Source organism: Pieris rapae, chromosome 5 (genome assembly GCF_905147795.1).
Source record: "Pieris rapae chromosome 5, ilPieRapa1.1, whole genome shotgun sequence".
Classification (NCBI taxonomy): domain Eukaryota; kingdom Metazoa; phylum Arthropoda; class Insecta; order Lepidoptera; family Pieridae; genus Pieris; species Pieris rapae.
This window is the reverse complement of record NC_059513.1, coordinates 4,157,373-4,172,211: the sequence shown is the minus strand read 5'-3', so window position 1 is coordinate 4,172,211 and position 14,839 is coordinate 4,157,373. Positions and strand designations below refer to the sequence as shown.

Sequence of the window (14,839 nt, the reverse complement as noted above, 5' to 3'; positions counted from 1 at the left end):
TAAAAATATTTATTTGGTAACCATCAAACTAAAACGCAGTACTTATATTACTCATAAAATTACTCTTAAAAATACTTAAAACGACGACAGACTCGTCGAAATTTTTAACGTACCTAATATATTATTTTCTTCACTTTGCACATTTCCCTTAATACACAGTAAAAAAATCTATGTCGTCAATTAAACTAATCTCAAAGAAAAATGTAGTGTCGAAAATTTATGTCAATTAGAGAAATGGCTGTCACTCAACAGATATATTAGACTTAGGGCCTGTTTCACAATGTCCGGATAAGTTCCAAATAAGCTATTTGTTACTTATTTGTAGGATAAACAGTATTTTTGCGTTTTCGACTGTCAGATAGCGCTATTTGTCATGAAATGCCAAGTATCTTATTCGGAACTTTTATCTTTCGAATAATTTATGTGTTGCATAGCTATTTGGCACTTTATCCATACATTGTGAAACAGGCCCTAAGGATTTAAAATACTGAGCTATAAAACGTAGCTATCAATTTCAAACTTCATCGAAAAAATGTAAACCTAAATTTGATTCACAATATTTTACAATTAACATATGTTAATGATACCAGCAAACATCTTGAACAAATGTCCTTGCCTGCGCAGAAGCGATTTTTAGGTGTCACTGGGAGGGTAGGGGGGCGGGAGAGTGACGTGTCATATCATGATTGGTAAATCAGATGACAATACGATGCGCAAACTTTCCCCCACTCCTTTGTTTAATGCTCAACAAGTTTGCCGGTATCTGTACAAAATTTACATAATACTGTCATAAGCTTGTAATAATGACCCTCGAGTCTGCGGGGTGTAGGGTCATGGGGCATAAGGGATCAGCAATAAACGGCTGGGTGCGGATGTGATCCCCAACTGGTTTAATAAGAATTTGGGGCAGCAATCTCGCTAGGCAACACTTCATTTGAATTATTGCAAATCTTTTACCTGAAAATAAATAAACATATATAATGATGTAAACCGTTTAATTTTTGATTTAACATTGGGATATCTTTGGTGTTGGTTTTTTAATGTTTATTTTCAATGTAAAAGGGTAAATATCTGAAACGTTGATACACAATACTGTTACGATCTAATCTAAATTCATATATAAACTCTTGTTTTGAATAGTGTGGAAGTAAGTTTGAAGAAACAGAGCGCAAACTTTAAATTGGAAACTGAATTAAATTTACTTTTTTATAAATTATTATTGACTATACTCGGTACTCTGTTTTTTATCTGTAGAATTCTGACATTACATAAGTGTTGCTACTAAAGTCCAGTTCTAAAGTTCATCAGTAAATCAAAATATTGACTTACTTAAAAGACCTTATACAAAAATAACAAACATTTCAATATCACGAACTATATATCCAAAAAACTTCAATTGCTTTATTTTATTCTTTAACTGGCTTGACTGCCTAATAATTCCAGGCTTAGTAAACATTGAAAAAATGTTATCTTTACTTGTGCGTTTTTTTAATGTGTCTCATAAAAATGGACGTAATTATCAATCGCCGTAAATCCAATTTTAATGTGGAGCACCGCACTTAATGACATAGTGAGATGATCCAAGATAAAATAATATATAATGTAAAAAATAAAATGTATTAATAGACTCTGTTCAACTTGTATATTAATTTAAAATTTAAAAATCTGCCCGGCCAAAAAGGTTTTCCATCTCTGACAGGTCAAAAAATGATAGCTGTCAGAATTCTACGGAATCAAAAATCTGAGTATAGCATTGCCTTATGACGTCAACTGCGAAATAATTCCGTTATATGTGTAAACTAACTATTGGAATTATTAAAGCTGCGTAGGCAAGTGTCCACAGGGAATGTGTCTGAGGTATGATCAAATAGGGATAATTGGGCCTAAAGCTGATTTAAAATCCCTTCAGTGATAATGATTGTATAATATCACTTTCAAGTTGTTTACGCAAAATTGACACCCATTTCAACGCGTCTGCAGTAATTTAACCCGAACACTGGCCATATGATAGATACATTTTAATTTTAACCTTCATGCCTTATTTTAAAGTGCAAATTCATTTGTATTTAGGATATTTGCAATATCAACAAACACATTCTTACCGCGGTGGTCTTGCAAATTGCATATACAAAATCTAGGTTATGATATATTGTATTTTTAACATTAAAAAACTAATTAAATACTAGAAATGTACTACGAAACATATTTTGTTAGTTTAACCTTAAATTTAACTAGTTACGTTACCCTACATTAGTTTAGATACATCTTATGTAGATGTAACTAAACAATGTTTAGTTACAGTATATAATTAGAAGCGTAAACCAAATGTTAGCCATCGTTGCACACATGGCACCAAAAATAAATACCCATGCACAACATGGATATATAAATACATATATGTATTCTTAATATATATAAATTACGTGTGACGTTGTTTGTCCGCTATGGACTCCTAAACAACCGAACAATCAATCAAATTTGCACACCGTGTGCAGTTTGATCTAACTTAATAGATATGATAGCTTACATGTCAATTTATACCATATTATTTTATTGCAAATATTTGTTTATTATTTGATACAATTCTTATTTGTAAAGTACCAACGTTTCACATAGGCTATCTACCTTTCACATAAGTTCTCTTACCGTTTCCCTTAAATAGTTTACTACTATGTAATATAACAAAAAACCTTAGCCACAGCAACGCTTGGCCGAGTTTGCTAGTTATATATAAATTGTAATACAATATTCTTGTTTCTTATATCTATCTCTATCTAAAGTTCACATGCTATTAAAATTTAACGTACGTTTACATAATTAAAAGGTTCAATATTAAAAAGATTGGAGTGATTTATAATTAATATAATTAACGCATGACTCATGAGTCACAACTTAGAACTAAGATTTCTGTATTTCAAAATCAAGCACTTGGACTGTATCTACTGCTACTACAAGATGTCTTTCATATGTAAACATCTTGTTCTTTATTTCCAGCTTTAAGGAACTTACCAATACAATATCTAGGTCCATCCCCAAAGGGCATGTAGACACCAGGTCGAGGAGCAGACTTTCCTTCCGACCATCGTTCCGGGATGAATTGAGATGCATTTTCAAAATACTGAAATCGGTGAATATATTATTATTAGAAATAAAAATTAGGTTTATCGAAACTTATATAGATATCGTTGAGAATTTGAGTAATACCTTTAATTAATTTAATTTAAAATAATAAAAATATGTCATATTTGCAAAGATTTTTTCCCTACGTATATAATATCTTGATCTTATTTCCGTTTAAGTTAATTGTAATAGTTTTGAAATTATTAAGCCAGTTTTTAACTTAATAACACTTTTTTATTTCGATATTCCCCATGTCATTAAATCTTTAAAAGTATACAAGTAATTGACAAAATAATCTAAAATAGTAGCTATGAGCTTCCTTCTTAAACAATCAAAAATCTTAACAGGACCTATTATTATACTAGCCAAATAAATATCGGTCAAGCCGTCTCAGAGGAGTGCGACCACAAATAACGTGATACCATATTATCATTGCAATGTCGTTACTGTCATCTGCCACTGTCTTTTTATGTCGCAGGGTTTATAAACTTACAATGTCAACGTTAAATCAGCTCAGAACATCAATAATTTTATTTGATATGCCAATATTACCAGATCAATTCAATGATGGTTATTTATAGTGATTTTATAGTCATTATTATAATTAAAAATAATTTATTAAGTTAAATCAAAGCTAACAATACCTGCTCATCTCTCTGTACGCCAAGTGTGGGAAATAAGACTATGGTTCCCTGTTCCACAACTGCGCTTGTCTCTGGAATTGTGTAGTCTTTGGTACACATCCGCTGAATAGTCGGAAATGGCGGGTACAACCGTAATGTCTCTGAAAATTTGTTTAAACTTTTAATATTCATTATGGAATGCGATTCATTTATACATTATTAAATCATATTTAATAATTTATGAACATTTTATGCAACAAAATATTATATATACCTAAGTATTTTTTAATTGACACAAAACAATAAATAAGTCCTGGATTAGATTGCATCCGACCCTTCTGTCGGATGTGGACATGTCATTGATTTTTGAATTTAAGACGTGATAGTTACTTCTTGATATTTTCCTTCTTTTCTTTAGCAAGAAAGAAAGATGTAAGAAGCAATACTGTTAAGCATGATACTTCTCAATTCGCCTTTCAATTTTTAAACAGTTGTTGTCATTGTCAAAGCAGATTTGTTTTCCTAGGTAAACATAATATTTATCTGAATATTTCAGACTTACTTAAACTTTGTTAAATAATAATTAAATTATTTTACCTTGAATGACCATCTCCATGTAAGTCAAATCTTGCAATGCCTCATACGTGAGTCCCCCATTTCTCTCCACAACTTCTCTTATCTCTTTTCGCATCTTCTCTTGAACTTCTGGGTGCGCTGCGAGCTCAAGAAAGAGAAAAGCAAGAGTGGAAGAGGTTGTCTCGAAACCTCCGAGGAAAATTATGAACGCGTTGGCCGATATAATCATGTCAGCTGTAAAATAATGTTTTTTTTAGACTTTGCCTTTTTATTAAGTGAATCTTTTCTAAATAAAGACAAAGCGGAAAAATGTCTAATGACAATCTTATTACAGATAACTATGTACAGTTTGTATGTATCTAACATCGACATCTATTGTATTGCTTATTATACTTTTAGTCTACATGGACCAGCAAAATCATTTAACCTTTACTGCAATCTAGATAAAGTAACAATAGAGCAAACTGCAGTTAAACTAAGACATAAACAATTAGTATGATTTAATATTAATAGTGGTGCCTGGAAGAAATCGCTCGAAAGCGATAAGGCTGAAAGTTGCCCTCCTTTTCATTTAATTATGTATTTTTTTTATATTGTAATGTAACGAAGTGTGAATAAATAAACAAAATAATATATATACATATTTTATTTAGAACTAAAAAATATTGGTAAAAAGCGCCTACGCAAATTGTTATACAAATGTTTTGTTGCGTTCAACGGAATTGTGTTTCTTTTTGAGCAAGCGGAAACAAAGCACACCTAAGCCCTTACTCTGTGTCTTTAAATAGCGATTCCGATCACAAGAAAAGTTTTGGTACACCTCAGTCTAAGGTTGCGATATCAGCGATATGAAATAACTACAGCGAACTAGCATAGACGTTGGTCACTGATGCTAAGGAACAGCGCCGGCCGCAGCCGCCACTGCCACTCGCAAGTGTGTTGCCGGCGTTTTAATAATCGGTACTCTTTTCTTAAAATCCTATGTCGGATTGGTTTGTAAATATGTACTTCAATGGTCAGAGGTCACATCCTGGCGAAACAAAAAGTGCCTTAAAAACGCATAGTATAACTAATTTTGTGTGTATAAGCTATATTAAACCTTCTTCACAATTAGTAATCCTGTCTTACAAGGCCCGACGTGTAAGTCTCAGAATTAGCAAGATTTGAATGAATAGCTCGGTTTTACCACAGATTAAGCAAAGCCAGCTATCTCGCAATTATTTTTTTAACGTTAATAGTAATCCTATATATTTATAAATATAATAAAAATAGTATTTTATTTATTTACTAGCCTTATTATGACTTTTTTTTCTTCGCCTACCATTTTACTAGCGACATACCAACATAATATGCATTATGCTTTGCTGTCCCGTAGAAACTGTTCCCCATTTCCGGAATAAAAAGTTTCCTCAGACTTTAAGGTATAGTTGTTTATACATAAATTGGTCCAGACATCTTTGAGTCTTGCACTTGGAAACATATTTTGCGATTCATTTTTATTTTGTATAGTTTTGTTAATAGTACATATAAAAACCCCCTATTTTAAGCAAATCCAATTGCATTCGTTTGTAAAACTCTACAGTTGTTAAGTTGTATTTGATCAGCCCGTCAAACATGTGAAGCTTGGGACAGATTTATACATTTAAATAGAAATATTCGTTTTTAATTGGGTAACTGAGTGATTCTACATATTCATTATCAGGTTAAATTCATTTAATATACAAAATATATAAATCAACAAACTTTGAATGTCTTTAGATACTAGTATGAGTATATTTGTTTTTTAAATGATTACTTACTATTTTTTTATTTTACACATGACAAGCAATATGTTCTCTCTGTAAAGTTATTGTGCCGATTTAACTACCCTGTGTGAACATCTGAAAGACGACTAGAGGAACATGAGGATAACGCATCAAAAGATGTAAACCTTGATACTAACGTTAATATAACAAGATCATTAGTGAAACATTGTTCTTATATTACTGAGAACTTCGCTATTACTTGACATAATATAACTTTTTTAACTACATACCACCGATCTCTAAATATTTTAACACCTATTTAAAAATCTCTCAAAAATAAATTAAGGTTTTGTACGTAATATTACAATTGTAACTTTTGAACAAAACTATTTAAAGGAAACGCCAGTTAATTTATTTACCAACATTTTAGCAATTAAAGAGAAAAATAAATTATAATATAAGTTCGCGTTTGTATCTATTAATTAAAATAATTATTATTAGTACTCACGTAAACAGTAAAGAAAGTTATGTGTCTGATAGTATGTTTTTACTTTTAACAATACTTACTTATTTTATAATCATTTTCATCATCGCACTTTTCATCACTCTGAAGTGCCATCATCATGTCGATGAAATCTCCTCTCTTCTCCTGTACCCCACTAGACCTGTCCCTCAACACCTTAGTCACAATGTTGTAGAAGAAGTCGTGGGTCTTCTTTGGGATTATGCGAATTTTGAAAAATAACACAAACGCTGGCCAAAATTGACGCATTGTTCTGAAATCATTGAATTAACTATGAGATTAAGATTTTATATTTCATAAACTGTATCGATATCTTATAACGAATGGTATTTCTATGTATTAATGATACAATTTAAGAAATTCCTTATAATGTAAAAAAATGGAGGACAGTTCTTCCAGTAGAACCGCCCTCCAGACATCCTCCACCTTACACAGTATAACATGTCTACAGAAGATAGAGCAGTTTCCTTCTTCTGCTGTTTTTTTTATATACATATATAATAGGGGGGCAAGTGAGCCTGCGGGACGCCCTAAAAGCGCAGTCATCGCAGCCCATTGACACACATTTTTCGTGGGTGAGTTGCTGGCCTTTGAGGGACCACTCGAATTTTGAATAGTTGGAGGTCGTATCTCTCAGGGAAGACCCCAACTGGGAGTCGATAGACTACTGTTCGCTAGTACGCAAAAGAAAATGCCTTTGAACGGCAATAACGGCGAAAAGTCATTTTAAATATGTTTATTTACATGAGGGAGTAATTATATACGAGCGAGATACACGTCGACACAGTTCCATGGAGCATTCTCCGGAGTGCAATCTATAATAAACTGTGAGGCAGGGAACATTAACGAATTTTAATTACTTACTTTTCAAAAATATTAAACCAGCTCATTTCATAAAAGGCGTGCAAGGCTACTGCGAATGGATCCTTTGAATTATACATGACATTGCTTTTAAGACCGAACGCACACGGTACGATCGCATCGGCCGTGTATCCTCCTACTAATTTCTCTGCATCCACTTTTATACGGTTTTTTTTGGTATTAATTATTTTATTATCCTCACTCGAACGTGAACTCTTTGTTGTCTTCTTCTGTTCTATTCCTTTTATATCGCCATTTAAATTTATTAAATCCTCAATAGTTGAGTTATTGTTACCATCGATTACTTCTTTAGTTTTATTACTTGAATTTGTGTTTTGATTTTCATTATGTTCAATGTTATCTTGTTTAGTCAGTTTTCTTACTCGCTCAACGAATTCATTAGCCGTGTTCTCTAAAATAGGAAACATTCCTCGAAGTTTATTTGGTCTGAAACATTAATTAAATAATGAAACAAAAATAAAAAAACAGTTATACTATCAAGGATACTGTGACTATGATCTAGTTTAAGAATCTTCAAAGGCCACATCATTCAGACAAGGTTTATCCTATAAAGCCTATCTATTACAACAAATACTTACGAGAAAATGGGTGATATCTTTGCTCGTAACCTTTTCCATTCGCTTCCTCGCAAAAAAAGTACGGATTCAGCCAAAGGGTCCGTATACTTGTTGAAAAAGAACCCTCTATCCGTGAAGTGGTAGAAATCGTTGCAACACATACGTTTGATTATATCTGGGTCACAGACAACTAAAGTTCTTTGGTAGAACTGGTGGGTACCTGTTAAATGTCATGCATTTCATAAATGTTAAATATGGAAATCTTTATAAGTACCGGCAAGGTATATACCAATCTTTATGCAATGCAAATGCAACGTTTAACTAACGTATAACGAATTTATTTGTCATCAAAGAATTGCTATCTTAATATATATATTTCTTGTGTGCGTGTGTATGTGACTGAACTCCTCCTAAACGACTGGACCGATTTAGACGAAATTTTTTGTGTGTGTTCAAGGGGATCTGGGAATGGTTTAGATTCACAATTTTGTCCGCTGGACAATGTTTTTTTAATTAATTTTCAATTTATTAGTTATTGTTGATTTTGGAATGTTTTACATTGGATCCGACAGACGGCGCTACCATCGCAGTGTCAAATTTTAAATAATATTCGAATTTTAATTTTAGTCTGTCCCGAAATTTAAAAAAAGTTTTGTTATCATTGTGTTATATCGTGTGTGACCATGTGCTGGATCGTTAGATATTGTCATAACATTTGAATAATAATTTTCATCAAAATGGCTTATTAAAAATTGAAATTTTGAAATTAAAGACGTGTAGACAGGACAACGTCTGTCGGATCCGCTAGTATTATATAAAAATCAAACATACACTCGAACGATTAGTATAACCCATTTTCTTTTCATTCACTAATTTAAGTTATCAACCCTCTAGTTCCAGAAATAATTATTGTGTCGGCGGGATCCGAACTCACGATCTTATATGGTGTATTACCAAATAAGCCTTGTTTTTTGAAACGATAATTCAGATAAATTTACGTAAAACTGATAAAATACAAGAATGCATGATTATCAAAAATGAATATATTTTTGTACAATATTATTGGATTTTCATAACATCCCAACAACATACCCGCAACATAGTAACTATTATAGTAGTAAAACACCTAATAATGAATAGTGAATAAATTAAACAAATTAAAATATTTCATTTTAAGACGCTGCTCCTTGCACTTGGACATTCCTATGATCAGACTCTTCCAAAATACAAAAAAACAAATTGAATATTTAAACTAATAAAAAATATTATGTATATTCTAGCATTTACGTAATAAACTGGCCTACATTTATACCAACTTCCTTGCATAGCATCCGATTGATAATTGTTATCATCATAATCATAGTTTTTAACTTAGGCCTTCAAGTAATAATTAATTTCCTTCTAAATAAGGTTAAGGTAAGACACATTTGTTTTATATTATAAGACAGATATCCACTGTATTATATGTATTGCTGAATAACTTATACACTATAAAACTCTCAATATAAACACCTAGAAAGTGAATAGTGGTCTCTTTTAAATATTAATTCGTACTAAGATGGCCTATTAATAATTAGGTTCCCAATAGGTTTATTCGGACGATAGATTTACGACCGGTAATATGTCTGCGTTCTCTGGAGGCAGAGAAAGGACTTGTCTCTAACGCACTTACAATTAAGACTGATCTTTTACTGATCTTTTTTTATTTTTATCAGGCAAAACATTGACGTTCTGTTCCTGATACATGCGGTTGATTTTTGCTGCATGGGCTCTGCAGATGTTTTCTTTCACCGAGCAAGTGTTAAAAACTAGATTTTTTTACTCACCAAAAAATCGTTTCTCTTTATGTTCATCATAAATCCTCTTAAAACACATGCCGCCTTGTTCCTTCATAGTAGCCACAGTTGCTATATGTCCGACGAAAGGCAATGCCGGGGGTGAAAATATTCCTCGCTTTTCCCAATAGTCATAATCGTATGTTAGCAGATGCATCAATAATCTTAGTATAACAATGCACCATAGTAAATAAAATAATATATCACTTTTGATAAAAAGATTTTGAAAAACTAAAATTAAAATCACTGACACTGTTGATTTTTTTCTTAATCGAAACATTTTGATATTTCTCTCTAATTCACCATTATTGCGTTATTTTAGCATATTTTTCGTACACTCGTTTATAGTTTACATTTAGGTTTGTTTATAATTAGGAGCTAATAAGAAAACTTAAGATTTCTACGCTTATAGTTTATGAATTCGGCTTGACCTGCGCGCGCGCTGCGGCCAAATGAGCAAACAAAAGATCGTGCGCGCGATGCTGTAATAGAGAAAGTTCGTACGCAATTCTTAACGAAACCTGAGATTTGTCGGCCCTTTAATACTGTCGCGGGATGGGATACAAATTAAATTAAATAATCACTCTAGATACATTTGACTATCGCCTAAAACTAAAATCTTAACGAAAAAATCACCAAAAAGCATGCTGGATCTGGTTTAATATATGAATAATGGATTGTTCTAAATGAGAGATATCCCTTCTCTTTTTTTATTTGTATTTTTACTAATTATCTAAAACGTGTTACGTTTCCGTGTTTAAGCAAAATTTTAGCATACATACAAATTAAATCTTTACAAAGTCTTAACTAAGCATTAGGTACTCTTTAAAAATATTCTTTATACTGAACCTTTAAAACAAGACCTATATAAATGGCGCCAGAACCCTGCAGCAAAAGTACATTGCCGCACATGCATTAAACGCTACAATACCGCAGCCATACAAACATATGTAACTTGTTGACCCGAAAGACGTTGTCCTGTACACACGTCTTACATACAAAAAAATACCAAATAATTTGTAATGTCCACAATTTTTCATCAAAATCTGTCTAGCTGTTTAGGAGTTTCATTACGAACAGTGACACACACATGTGCATAAGTAGAGTCATATAAATATATAGTACTTTTGATGTTATTAAATTAAAGGGTCACGGATCACAAAATTGGCTTATAATATGAATATTTTTATCCACATAGTTTATAATTGAATTCTGCTTTCCTATAAATAAGTTATCCATAGTTGTTTGTATATCTAAATACGAAGCTGTTATACAAAACTCACAAAAATAAAACGTTGATTAGGCAAATGGGTCATACAATGCATTTCCTTTACTCATCACGTAACAACAGAATATATTGTATGTTACTGTTCCCACGACTAATTAACAATCAATAGACGTGCAATAGACTGAGTTTGCAAAAATCGAGTTCCCACTAGCTATTAGATCACAATTATGTAAGTTTCAATAGTCAATACATCTGTGGTACTAGCAATTTTTATCACATGTTGTTTGTTTTTGACATTTAGCTTCTTTGTATAACTTTTAGGATATCTCTGTAACTTATTTCACAACTCAGCCTTTTAAAATGTCTATTATATATTTATACTTCACATCTTGCTACCAATAATAATTGAGAAGTATGAGCACGTAGCATGTTAATATTTGGGAATACATACAGGGTCTTAGGCAAAAGACTTCAAAATGAAATAGCGCATCTAATGTCTAACTTACCTACTGCGGGCTATACGAGTGTGTAACGAAATTCATTTATAGCTTATATAAGTATTTATATAATAGTTTAATATGTTTGTTCAAGGTCTTCGTTCTACTTTCATTTGTAGTCATCTGACCTTGTTACATAAAGATTTATTCGGATGTCAATCTTAATCCGCCATTTTTTAAATCGAAGTTTGAAAAAAAAAATAGGATCTCTCAAAAGTTGGCAACACGTAAAAAAAGATATGCCTATAAGGGTTACCAAAGACTTGTTACACGTTTATAGGAACACGTGATAGCAGCATTCCACATTGAGTGACGAAACTACAGAATCTTAGCATTTGACATTTCTTAATTCATCCTCTCGATTATATTTTAGTGGTGTGCATTTATAATTATAAAGTAAATATTTAACGAATAATTTAAAATTTACACCTACATTTCTAAATGTGGACAAAGTTCTGGTATTGGTTTTGTGGTATTGTTTAAGGCATGGCAAGACTACATAACTTAGGCAGCTCGCTTAACTCAAAGAGCCGGTTAAGAATACCTACCAGGTAAAATAAACACACATTTTATTCCAGCATGAAGCCTACAAGCACAGCATGAACCATCCCTGTAGATCCGAAGTTTGCTTTCAGCTACAGTAGATACTATAAAAGGAAAATCGTCTGTACATAGTACAATTATTGACTGCAATGTCTGTAGATCATTCTAAAAAATCTACAGATTTTACAAAAATATTTTTGATACACAAATTTTAAGCATGTTGCAGCACTTAATTTATTTCGCAACTGCTCTTAGTCTATATGAGATAAACTTGAAAGTGCTGACCCACTCCGGCGCAGACCGATGTTACGAAAGTGTCAATGATCCGTGTGAGCCAATATTGCTCCGAATAATTTTTTTTTTTTTTTAATCTCACTTAATTAGTGAAAGTTTTGTCTTTATTTAACCAAGTAATTTTGTCATAGTACATAATATATTGTTGTAAAAAATATTTAATTAATTGTATGCATGTTTATTTATTTAAAATTGCTTTTATAGTCACTGATCGAATTTTGATAAATTAAATTATATTTTGATTGATTGATTGATTGACCCGGAGGGACAATATTTCTACAAGGTCTTCTAGTTCTTCCAATATAAGCAAGTGATTGAATTTTAGGTCAAAGAGTGGCTGTTCGATTTAGTTTAGGGCGATTCCGCTATAGACGATTTTTGACATGAATTTCTAAATCACGCTATTTGTTACTTTTTTTTATATCGGTACAAAGAAAAAGGTATAAATTTATTAAAACATTTTTTATTTTTTATTTTACTTCATATTTAAATTTTTGGCGCGCTTGGAAACATTATCATTCGAAGAATTGGCTGAATCTGCAAAATCACAACGTGGCAACACTGGCACGAAAGAGCTATTACCGACAGTTTCAGTTTATGTTCTACCGGCTAAATGTGTAGTGAAAATATTGTTTTATTCTTATGTGCAAAAAAATGTAAGTACTTGTTGTTATTTTTTAAGCATTATTGAATATAAAAAGTCACTGTTAGCTTTTTGCACCCGCGATACAAAAGATATAAAAGTTTGTGTTTTTCACAGAAATGAAATCCTATAGTTTTCAAACTTTGTAAAAGTAAAAAAAAATCAAAGGCAAACGTATTTAAATCGTTTTTAGGAGTATAATGTTAGTTGAATTGAAATTTACTTAAACTTAAATTGGTTGCACCCGCGATCGTGATGTTAGGATCGCGGGTGCAACTCTTTGACAAATAACCGTATTGCCTGATTTATCACATATTTTATTTTTTTGTTATGCTTTAAATAATAATAATATGGTGTGCATGATTGGTGACAAATATTTAATGTGTGGTTATATTATATTCCGTATTTTTTTACAGATTTGGCACGCAGTCTGTCTAAAAACATCTTCTTTATATTCGTAGCAAAAGAAGAAGTTAAAGAAAAGATGGCCATGTTGGATGCTAAATGAGAAGGACTGAAAAATATACCAGGCATTCAATAAAAATATTTCTTCCAACCTGAAGTTGGGAATGATAGTATTTCCGTGGCGCAAACTTCACTGTCTCATCTCATATGCAGACTAGTTTTGAAATCTCCGAAAACCACTACTGAAACAAAAAGTGATTGGGATGACGATGACTTGGAACCTCTTACAAATAAAATACAAGAAGGAAATCTCTGTCCTTCAGTATCAGATCAGAGTAAAACTATTGTCCCACTTAAAACAAAATTGCGCATTTCAGATGTTTTCAGACGACGAATATCCTCTTCAACCCTCAAAAATACTCGCAGAAGCATGCCCTGAAACTGGTTCTGCCTGTGCTGATGTCTTACCAAGAGATATTAGCGCTGGTTTTTACGTGCTCGTGTAATTGCTCTGTAAGTCTGGCAAAAAAAGTACTCAATACCGCTATGTAGGGGTGTGTCAGAGCGATATGGACGAAGATGGAGAGGTTAGAGTACAATTCCTGACGACGGTTGATGGCAAGCATTTCACTGAAATTGTTAATGACAAAGCAGACGTACGATTTTAAGATATTATCGCGAAGTTGGAAGCGCCAAAGAAAAAGATTGACGGAAAAAATACGTTTGTAGAATTTTCGGCGAATATAGACGTATTTGAAAAGAAATAAATAATATAAGTGACAAAGAAGTGTTCTGATTAGTAATAAACATTGATTGATATCTTATTTTATTCCTGTAAAAGTTTTATTGATGTTTGTATTCACTTAAATTAGACGGGTTGCACCCGCGACAATTTGATGTTGCACCCGCGATTGCTTTAAAAGTGAATAATTCTGTGTTTATTTTTGTTTCCTATAAAAAAATATATTTGTTTACTTGGTTAGTTTAACGCCTTACGAAATACGAAGGCATAACATAATAAAAGTTTCACAATTAACAGACTTTTGTGTTTTTGTTTAATGATCTAGAAAGGCTCAGCCAACTTTGTTGCACCCGCGATAGGACTTTGAACCTCATTCCTGACTATATTAATTATTTCAATAAAATTCTTTTTACGAAATATAAAGTGAACTTGTTGAAACGTAGCACTTACAAGAAGATGTTTATTTAAAATATTTTTGGTTTTATTATTATGAAACTTAACATGCGTCAAAATGTTGCACCCGCGATAATGGAATCACCCTTTAGTAAATTTGTAAGGGTTTAATTTTTTGACATGTCGGATCGCTACATATGTTGACACTAGCCGGTCCGGCTTCGCTGGTCGAA

At 32.1% G+C, this 14,839-nt stretch overlaps 1 protein-coding gene across 1 annotated transcript; it reads right to left on the bottom strand.

Moving 5' to 3' along the window:
* Positions 1-10,327, bottom strand: LOC111003267 (probable cytochrome P450 6a17). The gene is made up of 8 exons (XM_045628448.1): positions 9,853-10,327; positions 8,048-8,246; positions 7,452-7,895; positions 6,632-6,840; positions 4,341-4,553; positions 3,765-3,904; positions 3,010-3,118; positions 1-957 (listed from the first exon to the last, which is right to left on the bottom strand). Exons 1-8 carry the CDS (start codon positions 10,139-10,141, stop codon positions 788-790), a joined length of 1,773 nt encoding a protein of 590 aa, XP_045484404.1. The 5' UTR covers positions 10,142-10,327; the 3' UTR covers positions 1-787.
* Positions 10,328-14,839: the final 4,512 nt, after the last annotated feature.